General features: G+C 34.7%; 1 protein-coding gene across 2 annotated transcripts; it reads left to right on the plus strand.

The window, feature by feature from the left end:
* The first annotated feature begins 724 nt into the window (after positions 1-724).
* On the plus strand, positions 725-10,181 carry LOC113690576 (uncharacterized). 2 transcript variants are annotated; one of them, XM_027208544.2, is made up of 8 exons: positions 735-1,176; positions 1,277-1,364; positions 3,397-3,482; positions 5,386-5,464; positions 5,637-5,696; positions 9,221-9,342; positions 9,431-9,502; positions 9,655-10,181. In XM_027208544.2, exons 1-8 carry the CDS (start codon positions 869-871, stop codon positions 9,755-9,757), a joined length of 918 nt encoding a protein of 305 aa, XP_027064345.1. In that variant the 5' UTR covers positions 735-868; the 3' UTR covers positions 9,758-10,181. The 2 variants fall into 2 exon arrangements, with proteins under 2 accessions (XP_027064346.1, XP_027064345.1); XM_027208545.2 differs by lacking the exon at positions 9,431-9,502 and having other exon boundaries at positions 725-1,176.
* The last annotated feature ends 1,515 nt before the right edge of the window (positions 10,182-11,696 follow it).

Genomic DNA, 11,696 nt, shown 5'->3' on the forward strand with positions numbered 1-11,696 from the left:
AATTAGATTTGTTTGGTTTTATTGACAGTGACTATGCAGGCGATCCTGATGATAGAAAGAGTACGCCTAGATATGTGTTCATGATGGGTTCAACAGCTATTTCATGGTGTTCAAAAAAGCAACCAATTGTTACGTTATCAACAACTGAAGCAGAGTATGTAGCTGCAACCGCCTGTGCCTGTCAAGCAATTTGGTTAAGGAATATTCTTGAAGAGTTGCATTTTCAGCAAGGAGCTACTACAATTTATTGTGACAACAGTTCTACCATCAAGCTCTGTAAAAATTCAGTTCTACATGGAAGAACCAAACACATATATGTGAGGTTTCATTTTCTAAGGGAGCTCACAAGAGATGGAATAATTGATTTTCTCTACTGCAAAAGTGAAGATCAGATTGCTGATATAATGACCAAGCCATTGAAGTTATCCACGTTTCAGAAATTAAGGAAACTGCTTGGAGTCTGTGCAGTTAATAAATCATATTAAACTGAATGTTTGATAAACTTTCAATTTAAGGGAGGGATTGTTAGAAATATTTATCGTTGTTAATTAATCATATTTGTTTATGCTACCTAATTAGTAGAGTTAGTGAAATAACTAGTGGGATTAGTGGAGTACTTAGTGGAGTTGCTAGTGGAGTGAGTGGAGTTAGTGGGATAGTTAGTGGAATTGATTTAAACTCTATAAATAGAGTAATTTCATGTCATAAGTTGTGTGAATTTTACAAAGAAATAAATATTTGTCCTTTGCTACTCTTATTATTTGCCCCAATATTTGTATCACTTCTTAGAGATTTGGGTATGATATAGTCAAATTGTTTATGCAGATACAGATAAGATTTTGTCTAAACATTAAGAAGAGGGGCAACAATGGAGATTAGTTTTGCAGCCCGTATTTTAGCTATGCCCAAAAACAATGGTAGACTGCTATTTTGCAGTGACTGTATAACAAAGACTGGTATGAGGCTCCCCAGGCATCCATCTGCAGCTTTAGTGACAGCTTCAATGCCGAATTCAAGAGATCTTACCAACAAAGATGATAATAATGGCGGAGTTTTGGAAGGACAAACTTCAAAAGGGTCGGGGACAACAGCAAGAGGAAGGAGGTTGTTAAAAGTTCGGGAGGAGAAGAGGAAAAGGGAATACGACCGCCTTCACAACTATCCTGCTTGGGCAAAGTTAGTACGCCACTTTTGTTTCTATGGTTGCAATTCTAGAGAAAATAGGTCTGCCTTGAGAAATTAATGTATTCTGGTTGTCAATCTTATCAATTTACAGAGTGTTGGAAGATGCTTGCAAGAACGATGCTGAGCTTCGAGCAGTTCTTGGAGATACCATTGGTAATCCAGAGCTTATGAGGAAAAGGGTATGTCTTGATTCGATAATGTTCTTACCTTTGCTGAAATATATTGGAGCAAGCTGTCTGTTTTCGTTTTGTGTAATGTTTTGTTGCAACTGAAGTAAGGAACTGATGTGGTTTGTGCTATTTGCAATTGTGGAAATTGTTGAGCTGGGATTGAGAGAAGAAACTGAGCAGTTGATACTGCATAGTGATTTAGTTTCCACATCTGATTTTTGATACCCTTTATTGAGCTTTGATGGAGAAAAGATTATTATCTTCCACTGTTTCTTACGGACGAGAATATTTGTGGAGAAATTGTTAATGAAGCTCTGCTTATCTCTGTACCTTAGAACATTACAACTGTCATCAGTCAAACCATTCCTTTTGTTTCCTTAACTATCTCAGTATCTTGAATTATTGTCATCAATCTTGTGACTATATATCCATTTTGTTTTCAGAATAACAGAAGAATCCACCATGCTGAGCTTATACATTGAAAAGTATCCTAACATCGCACACAAGTACAATACAAGCAACTTAACTACATTTCAGAATATTACAACTGTCGTCAGTCAAACCATTCTTTTTGTTTTCTTAACTATCTCAGTATCTTTGAATTATTGTCATCTGTCTTGTGACTATATATCCATTTTAACATCGCACACAAGTACAATACAAGCAACTTAACTACATTTCAGAATATTACAACTGTCGTCAGTCAAACCATTCTTTTTGTTTTCTTAACTATCTCAGTATCTTTGAATTATTGTCATCTGTCTTGTGACTATATATCCATTTTGTTTTCAAAATAACAGAAGATTCCACCATGCTGAGTTTATACATTGAAAAGTATCCTACCATCACACTCAAGTGCAATATAGGCAACTTAAGTACATTTCACATATGATAAGAAGAATTTTGTTTGGATCACTGATGAAATATGTGTACCTGTGATAAAATTATTGAGCATTCCATTCTTCCGAGCATCAAAAACAGAAATGAAGCATTGTATCGTAGCATATTTTGCAATGTTCTCTTCATCATGAGTGCTGCATTCCTCATGTGAAGCAACTGAAGATACCCTTGAAATTGAACTTTATGTTTCAGAAACAGCCCACTCAAATCTTTGTCAACTTGTACACACCCTGATTCTGTGTCAATTAGAGGAAGCTCGAAATGCTACAACAAATAGAAACTACAGCCCACTGAAATCTTTAGCAACTCACATATACAACCTGATTCTGCATCAGTTGAAGGAAGCCCGAAATGCTACAATCAATAGAAACTACAATTTTCTTTGAACTTAATGTATTGACAAACAATGTGGTTGTCACATCTTGAAGGAGAAAGATTTTGGTAATAAATGAAATTGCCTGTTCACGCAGGTGTTGTACTAGTATCAGTTATTGATCTGAAGGTTTCAATGCTTATCACATCCTCAGTGTTCGAAGTTTCTGGGTCTTATTCATGTTATCGGGTAACTTAAGATGAAACTCATGTCGTTTAGAGTATTGAATCTAGAATTAGTTGACTTAGGAGCGTTTCATTTGATTGCTTGTCATATGTATACCAAGTCTTTTGGGATTTAGTTTCCAAAAGCGAGGTAGACAAGTATAAGAATAAAATGATGGGTGTTTGGATAGATTGTGGTCAATCATTTTACTGCTATTGAAAGTAAGATTAACTTCGTCAACCTATTATATTTGGTTAAGCCCATATAGAGGCAAATTACCATGATAAGCATTGTTCAAGCTAATCATATGAGTATCTTTATATATGGTTTTGTGGAGCCAAAAGTCAGTGTTAGGTGTAAGTTGGTCCTTCTGGACCAGTGCTTTTACTGCTGCTTGGGAAACTGTTGATTATTTAAACCATAGAAAGGGCAGGATAGATGTAAATGAATTTCACTATGGAGTGAGAGGGTCATGCTGTAATTCACTCTAACCTGTTTGTTACTAAGACTATGAAGTTGATAAACTTATAGATGGAGCTCATGCTATTACTGATATATTCCTGACCTTTGAAACTTATTATTTACTTGGTGATATTTTGATAGGTTGAGGAAAGGGTTCGAAGGAAAGGTCGAGATTTTCAGAAATCTAAAACTGGATCTGTCCTTGCATTCAAAGTTAGCTTCAGAGAGTAATTTACTTTTGCACATCTATAAATGTTATTGTTGGATGCTCCACTACTTGCCTTTTAACTGTGTTGTTCCGGTTTCACACTGTGAGTACCAATTTGCGGTTTTCCTCCACTTGTACGTTTTGTGTGGATACTTTTTTATGTTTTCCATGATTGATGAGTTTGACGGACAATCTCGTTAAGATTTCATTAATTTCATTGATGAATTTTGATCATTTGCAATTAAATTCCTACTTTATTTTCTTTGGAAAACGTCTGTATCTTTTATTGAAATATTATAGAAGATTTTTCAAGTTTCTAGCGTAAAAGGTTTGCTTTGAGCGCAACTTTTTTCCTAGTCATACTTTCTATTATTATTATTGTTGTTGTTATTTACCTTCTTATTTGAATGAGACAATATACTAATGGATTTTATGCTCTCTAGTCATAAAACTCAATTATATGACTCAATGACATGCATGCCTGTCTGGTATGGCTTTCAAAACATGGATTTCATCATTTTCATATTGTTTCCTCACAACAACAAACAAACAAACAAACAAAAAAAGAAACCAAAATGAGACAAAGGGGCCAATGGATGGTGATAAAGATGATTGCATTTTGTGTGTGGTAAATGCTTATTAAATTTTTCTGACATCCTCATCCATAATAGGAACAAATGTAACTATCAAATTTTTTATGTAAAGGCAAAACACTCTTGATTGAACATTTTGACCGCTTCTCTGTTTCCCTGTGAATTCCCAATATAATGATTATCAGTTTTATATTTTGATATTTCCTATCGATGATAGACTCCCTTCCATTTCCAGTTTATTTGGAAGAATTAGATTGGAATTCCACTTACGGTGAAACTTTCATGTTGTGAATGACAGTTTGATATGAGGTCTTCCTTTTCCAATATGTCCCACTAAGCCATCAGTACTAGCACGGATACTTTGCTCAATCATTTGTGTAATTGTTGTACAAAGTGCTCACGCCTTCATCCTTGTAAAGCTAACACACTATTGACTGAAGATTTTGACTGCTTCTCTATTTCCCTGTTTCCCTTTATATTTCATAAGAAAGGAACATATAATAATGATTTTCAGCCTCATATTTTGATCTTTCTATTGATGATAGACTCCCTTGATTTCCAGTTTATTTCAAAGAACTAGATTGAAATTCCACTATTGGTGGAACTTCCATGTTATGAATCATAGTTCGATATGAGATCTTCCTTTCCAACATGTTCCACTAAGCTATCAGTACAAGTGCAGATACCTTCCTCAATCACTTATAATTGTACAAGTGCTCACACCTACATGCTTTGCCTGAAATTTTCTCTTATAGAAATGCTTCACCTGAATTATGTCCATCTAGGTTTAAACAACAAGCAACTTCCACTGGTCCATGAGCATTCAAAAGTTTTTGTTGTCGTCATTCCACTTGGAATCAGCCTGAAAAGGATAAGGAAAACAGCAGAAAGGAAGCTGCAGTGGCTAAGAGTTGCAGCTGGTTCTTGGCTTGTTTTTCCTCTCTTTCTGATTAAAATATAGTTACTCATGGAGTACCTATATTAACTATTTCAGTTCTTGCAGAACTGTATAAAACTATAAGGCATTGGTGTAGACTTTTGTGTATTGGGGTTGTTAGTTTTACCGATAAGCCAAATATGATGGTTGAGTTACTTGTTGTTTAGTGCAAATGTCCTGTTACTTCTGAATCTAGTTGGTTTGTTGTTGTTGTTGTTCATGTCGTTTATAAGACAGTTTTTGTATGTGAAATTAATTTTGCATGGATTTGAAGTACAGTCTAATCATCTGGAATAAACAAAGATTATTTTTGGTTGGCGAAACATTTTAGCAATTCTCATTACAGAGGTGTGAAGTCTATGACTGCTTATACTATTCACTGTTATTGACAGTTTTAATCCTCTTGACTCTTATATATGGTTTGAACTATATGGATCGCCATCTGATCGTGATGTTGACCTCCTCGGTAGTGTAAGTGATTTCCTCTCTGCTATGTGCAACTTATCCTTTTACTAGAAGGATTAAGGTTAAAGTAACAAGTGGAAACTTTTTCTCCACTGTGGTAGGTGTTGTTATGACTATCTAGTACCCTCACACGACTGGTTGGCTGATACCTTTCTTATGTTGTTATTACATTTAACAGGTTATTCAATCCTGGTATATCATGGGTCGTATAGGCGCATTTAATTCATCTAATTTGCAGGTAAATTTCTGGTTCTTCTCACAGATGTATCTATTGTCTGACTACATGACAGATTCATTCACCGTCCTACAAGAGGGGGATCTTGGGACTGTTTCAGGGCTATGAACGGTACTGTTGAACAGTAATCTCTGGGAGAAAGAGAGGAAGAGGAAGGGAGTTTAGGGGGAAGAAGAACAAAACGACTATTAAACCAAAGCCGAATCTTTATTCAACGTAGAAACATAAATATTTATAACTAAAAAGCTTCCTAAAGCTTCTTCTATTTTCATAACATAAGTTGGAAACTAACTCATTGTAGAACTCTAGAACTTACCTTCTAACAGTGACTTACCTAACATAAGACTTATAGACTCAATTCTGGAAATCTGGAAATTTCCAGACCAAAATATCCCTTATGACGTAAATAAAGGAAACTACTACAACTCAGAACTTGAACGGTCGTTTCACCATGGACAGACTTCTTTAGACCAAAAACTTCTATCTTGCAAAGGATGCCTTAGTGTTATTCTGAGGCTTCCAATGATGAGAGTATTTCTCAAACCAGCTTATAGCCACGTCATCATTTAGGTTGTCTCCAAATGTTAATGAGTTTGAATCCTCTTAATGCTATTGAAAATATGTGAAATTTGTTAATACTGCAAAAGAAGGGGAAACTTTCCCCTAAAGGCGTGATCATGTGGCAAGATTCTCAATTGGAGCTGATCTAGGATTTAAATATAGGTATATCTGTTAATATAGGATTTTAAATATAGGTATATCTTGCCAGTCTAAATATATTTTATGCTGAGGTACTTCGTTAATTTTGGTCCTCCTCATTGTCCATAGGCTGTTACAGTTTTATACATTCAGTCCATGTATAAAACATAAGCTGGCAGTAGGAAATGGATTAATCAGAGCTATTTTGTCAACCTTGGGCTCCTTGGTTAGTTGGAGATTGCGTTCTCTTGTTTACCGAGTCTGCATTCCCTATAACAAGAAAATACTTTATGTCAGCTATTTTCCACAGGTTATGTAATATTTTCTGAAATGAACTGCCTCTTTTAGGTGTGAAGACTAATCCTCCTCCTCTTTCCTTTTCTTCCCCTTCTATAACATCTGCCCTATTTCCGCTCCTAAAAATCCTCTTTTCTGCACACATGAGAGCAACATACCATCATCCAAATTCCTCTAAACAGCAGGTCCTGTGAAGCACATCCACAGTATTAAGCCTACCTTTCCGAAATTAAAAATCCTGCCTCACCTCCTATTAAATCAATGTAGCAGTGGGTACTTGACATTTTTTTTTAAATTAGTTTTTTTTTTTTAACATCGTCTTAATACATCCCTTCTCATTTGTTTTCCTAAGGACAGCTTTTGGGAAATTTCAAAATTCGTATAGGAATGAAGGACCATGGATGGCATATTACCATCTTAAATTTTAAAAAGAGGCAGTTAGCCTTTGCCTTTATCCTTCATTATTGCGTAGAACGTTTCAAGTAGTTTTGCATGGTATGGATTTTAGATCCTTCGTCAAGTAACTTTATCCTCTATCATGTCTAATCTGCATTTCTGTTTCTGAGTTTCATGGGAATCGCATGATGGATTTATTGCCTTCTGTAAAGTCTGCAATTTTTTTTTTTATCTTTTTTCCTCAGAGATAATACTGAGTAGCTATGTTACTTAGACTCAACTATGAGATCTTGCCAACACAGCTCCTTTGGTGCAAAATGAATGGTTGGACAGGGGTGTGGCAGGGCAAAGTGAAGAGTCCCAGTAACATAGCTGAACAGGAAGTATTGGACGTCACAGATTACATTGATAGTCTGCCACATAAACTTAGTCCCTTTATCTTCCTTGAGGAGCCTTTACATTGCATTGCTGCAAGCTAAGGAAGGATTTGAAGAACTAGGAAAAGAGATTCTTAGATGATGGTTATTCCATATTCTTAGAGGTCTTACATAAGGGGACAATTAATTAAAGAAAAAAACATGAATATTTAGAAAATTATCCTATTTTAAGTTATTCTCCTTATTCTTAACTTCCCATACTCTTCTCCTTCTCATTTGGTTTTGAATAGTGTATCATTCAAGTATTTGAAGTCCAAAAATCTTCTCTAAAGCTGAACAGAGAAGAATATATGGATTTTGTTTGGATACAAATTTTATTTGCAAAAGAAATTCTGCTTGCATCACAAGCACATTGTCCGATTATCTTTTATATTCCCAACCACCTTTTTATCTCACATGCATCACATCGTAAAATATGCTAGTGTATTATTTGAAATATATTTTTGAACAATTTCCTATCGGAATACACCCTTTGTGAATCAATTTCCATATTACTAAACCTAGCTCTGAGGTTCCTGCCCATTCTTAGCCCCTGGAAATCTTTTTGTTTGTTCTACAGGACAAGCCTGTTGTAATGTGGACATTTAGGCTATATTTGTGAGAAGTGAATGATATGTTGTCCTGTAACTGTTCTTCCTGTGTTGGGGTTTTTGGAATTTATGAGTTGTAATATAAATTTGAGTCTTTTCTTTCACCTCTCCAATTTTTGATCAAACTTGCTTTCTACTTTGACAGATAATATAGTTCAGTTGTAATATAGTTGTAATATAGTTCAGTTTCTTTGTTATCAAGAAGGGGGGAAAAATAATGATAGTAGACATTATTTCTTTTAACTTCTAACACGATGACCTAGGCTTTTCTGAACTCTGAAGCATTTCAATGACAACCATTTTTGGATTGGATTTTATACCATTTAGGTCTGTGTCTTGCTTCATTTATGCTCTTAATACTTGTTGCTTGTCTGATATTTCAAAGATTATAAGAAGGTGAACTTTTAATTTCTAGTTAGTGATTTAACTTTGTTGGTTTTTCCTCCTGTTGTGTTTTGATTTCATCTTTGATTGTAGAGATACAACTATTGGCGATGTAGCCTCCAGGGGTTCCTCCAAAATGTTTAAATGTCCTCTTTTGTGCCATTTGTATGGCTAAACTCTAGTAATTCATGTGGAACTAATATTAAGCATGTATAACTTTGGAGTGAAAGAATATAGAATACCAAAATCCACAGAATCAAATGCAAAGTGCTAAGGCTTTTTAGACTTGAAAAATTTAATGGATTTTGATATTAAACCTGAGCTTCTAATGCTTTGTTTCTTCTTGGACACATTTTTTTCAATTACAACAATTCAAAAATACGTGTTATATGACAAATACCATAGCTTATTCAGCACAGTGAAGTTGAAAATTAGACATTCTCCCATTTTTGCACAGTAAGATTCTGTTCTCATGGAAGTGGTGTCTGCTCTTGTTTTTGTTTTGCATTCTGTCTAATGCTTTTCAAGAATGCTGCTAAACAGGCCACGATGCTCTCTAAGTTAACAACTGAAAACATGAACATGGTAATTATGGCTCTAATCTGGATTGTCTACAAGAGAGTTTTCTTTCTTGCTCAAAGGGTGACATAGATGATTTTCTGGTGGGCTGTTTAACAGTTTAAAAGATTTTAAGATGAGATTGTAACCGAGTGTTTAATTGCAGTTGGCAAATTCATCAATGGAGTATGATCCTCTCTATGATGCAGATAAGGGCTTCAAGGTGATGCCTTCCTCATTCCATGACATAAGTGACGTTGAGTTCCAGGACAACTGGGGAAGGATCTGGTGTGGTTTTTGATTCATCTTGAATATAATTGCCTTCTTTTTTTCTGCTCTTAACAGTTAACGACATAAAAATGGGTTCTTTTAACAGGGTAGATCTTGGCACATCTGATTTCTTTTCCATAGATATTCTACTCAACTGCTTGACTGTTTTGAGCTCAGAGTAAGCTTCTATTTAGATTTGACTAGACGAGTGATTAGATTGCTTGTGACAGAATTGGCTGAATGAGTGACTGACTTTATCTATCATAACTGGTTGGTGCAGTTCTATTGTTCGCGGACTGATCTTGATTAACTTTTAATTTTCTTTTGTAGATATGTGGGCATTCAACAGGTAATCTTTGGCGGTCGCAAAATCGGTGACTGGGAAGAAGGAATGACCAGCCCTGAGTACGGGTACAAATTCTTCAAAATCTGAAAGAATGCTTAATATGGTACTTTGAGTTCCTTTGGATGAAAGCTTTATCCTCAAGATGATGGCCTTAAAAGCTGGAAAAAAGAACAACACAGAGAGTTGCCCATTTAAACATGTCCTTGAGCACTCTACTTCTTGGGCCATCCTTGTATTCAGAATGGTGAAGGAAATTTTTACTCCGCAGTCTTCACAGGGGTGGCATTGGTGTTGAAGGTTCTAAGATTAAGCTTATTGATAGAGGCAGCACTACCAATATGTAGTTATTGAAGTTTTAGACATTTGACATTAGTGTAATTAGTGGGGAGAAGAAGTTACATAATTGCAGTTGTGTTTGATTTGAATTATTATGGTGATAATTATGATTGCTAATAAGGTGATAATGAGAAGGAGAAAAATAGAATCACAAAAAGTGCAATTAAAATGTCTACATCAGATCAAATGAATGCTGTCGCTTTATTGTTGAAGAAATAACACTACTTTGTTATTATTTCCAAAATTTGATGGCTGGCTCAAGCATGATCATATGCTTCAATCAATCAACTTCATCTCAACCATGAATTGTACATCAAGTTAGTCACGGACTATTAAGCACCTGTTAAAAACCTTTATTATTGTTTTGTCTTTGCTTAACGGTTCTCTTTATTTCAAATTGCTGTGCATGTTTATGTGATCCCTATCCCATCCAAATCACGTCTGCAAACTTTAGAACTTCATTCCAATTACAATTCCTACAACTCTATAATAACTAACTAATAGCACAAATCATTCACAACAACTAATGAGTATTTATCATGTCTTTCCATTTTCTTCCCTAGCCAATTTTATTCTCATTCATCACCCATCCAACCCAAGAAAGAGGGAGGAAAAAACAAATTGCTATGCATCATAGCCAAGAAACCCATCTATGTGTGTCAATCAAGGTACTATTGTGAAATTCCTGATCACATGTGTTATATAGAAAGCTCTCAGGTACAGATAATCATGCAAAAAGCCAGTTCCTAGAGTTGTGGGCAAAATGGCTTGGTTTGGAAGTAATTCATTGTATAGGTATCCATTCTATTTGTTATTCATAAGTAGTTTAAGAATATTTTGAAAATTTAAGGCCATAATAGGAAATGTAAGAGAGGATATTTATGTAAAATATCCAAAATGACATGCTGCAATCCGCGTGAGAGGGTGGGGGGGGGGGGGGGGTTAAACTAAATTTGGCTGGAGAGTGGAGGAAACAAGTTGTGTGGAGAAAAGGAGGGGGAAAGAGAGGAGGAGGTTGTCTATGTGGTTGATGAAAGGGTATTGTTGTGTGTATTTTTAGTATTTTGGTGTGCCTTTTTATGGATAGTGTTTAGATTTTTTTTTATTTTTTTTTTAGTATTTTAGAGAGGGTTACTTACAGATATGTTATGTTTTGATAGGTTTTGGTCATTTAAAGACAACCTTAAGTTAATTAACCATCATACTGAATGAAAGCCTTCATTTCATCTGTACAAAATGCAAATTATTGTAATGGAATAGGAGCAGTACAATTTATGCAAAATCAGTCACTAATTGTTACAATTGAATTAAATTTGATTTATTTTTAATATTCTAAACTATATATTTTGGGCTTGACTTAAATATCTTTTATCAGTTATTAATACCTAAGTCTAGGATTGCTTTTTATATATTTGTTATGGATCGAATTATTATATACATAATATTATTAGATGTTGACTTATAATAGATAAATAAAAATTTGACTTGAAATTACCCATATAAGTAAACCTACATAAATTTTTCTTATGTTTCCATAGTACCTTTTTTTGTATTGAGGGATCGAAAAATTCAACTTGTAGGTAAAAATTAACCCGATATTGAAAATAATTAATGCATTCTACTGGACCATTTTTTATACCTCTTTTTGTATATAATTCATTTTCATAAATTTGGACACAAAAAAAATACT

Source organism: Coffea arabica, chromosome 5c (assembly GCF_036785885.1).
Source record: "Coffea arabica cultivar ET-39 chromosome 5c, Coffea Arabica ET-39 HiFi, whole genome shotgun sequence".
NCBI classification, from domain to species: domain Eukaryota; kingdom Viridiplantae; phylum Streptophyta; class Magnoliopsida; order Gentianales; family Rubiaceae; genus Coffea; species Coffea arabica.

Excerpts from the sequence above, each read along its gene's own strand:
- LOC113690576 (XM_027208544.2), top strand. The coding sequence starts at position 869 with ATGGAGATTAGTTTTGCAGCCCGTATTTTAGCTATGCCCAAAAACAAT. Across the intron at positions 1,177-1,276 it reads AACTATCCTGCTTGGGCAAA|AGTGTTGGAAGATGCTTGCA; the intron begins GTTAGTACGCCA and ends ATCAATTTACAG. Across the intron at positions 5,465-5,636 it reads ATGTTGACCTCCTCGGTAGT|GTTATTCAATCCTGGTATAT; the intron begins GTAAGTGATTTC and ends TACATTTAACAG.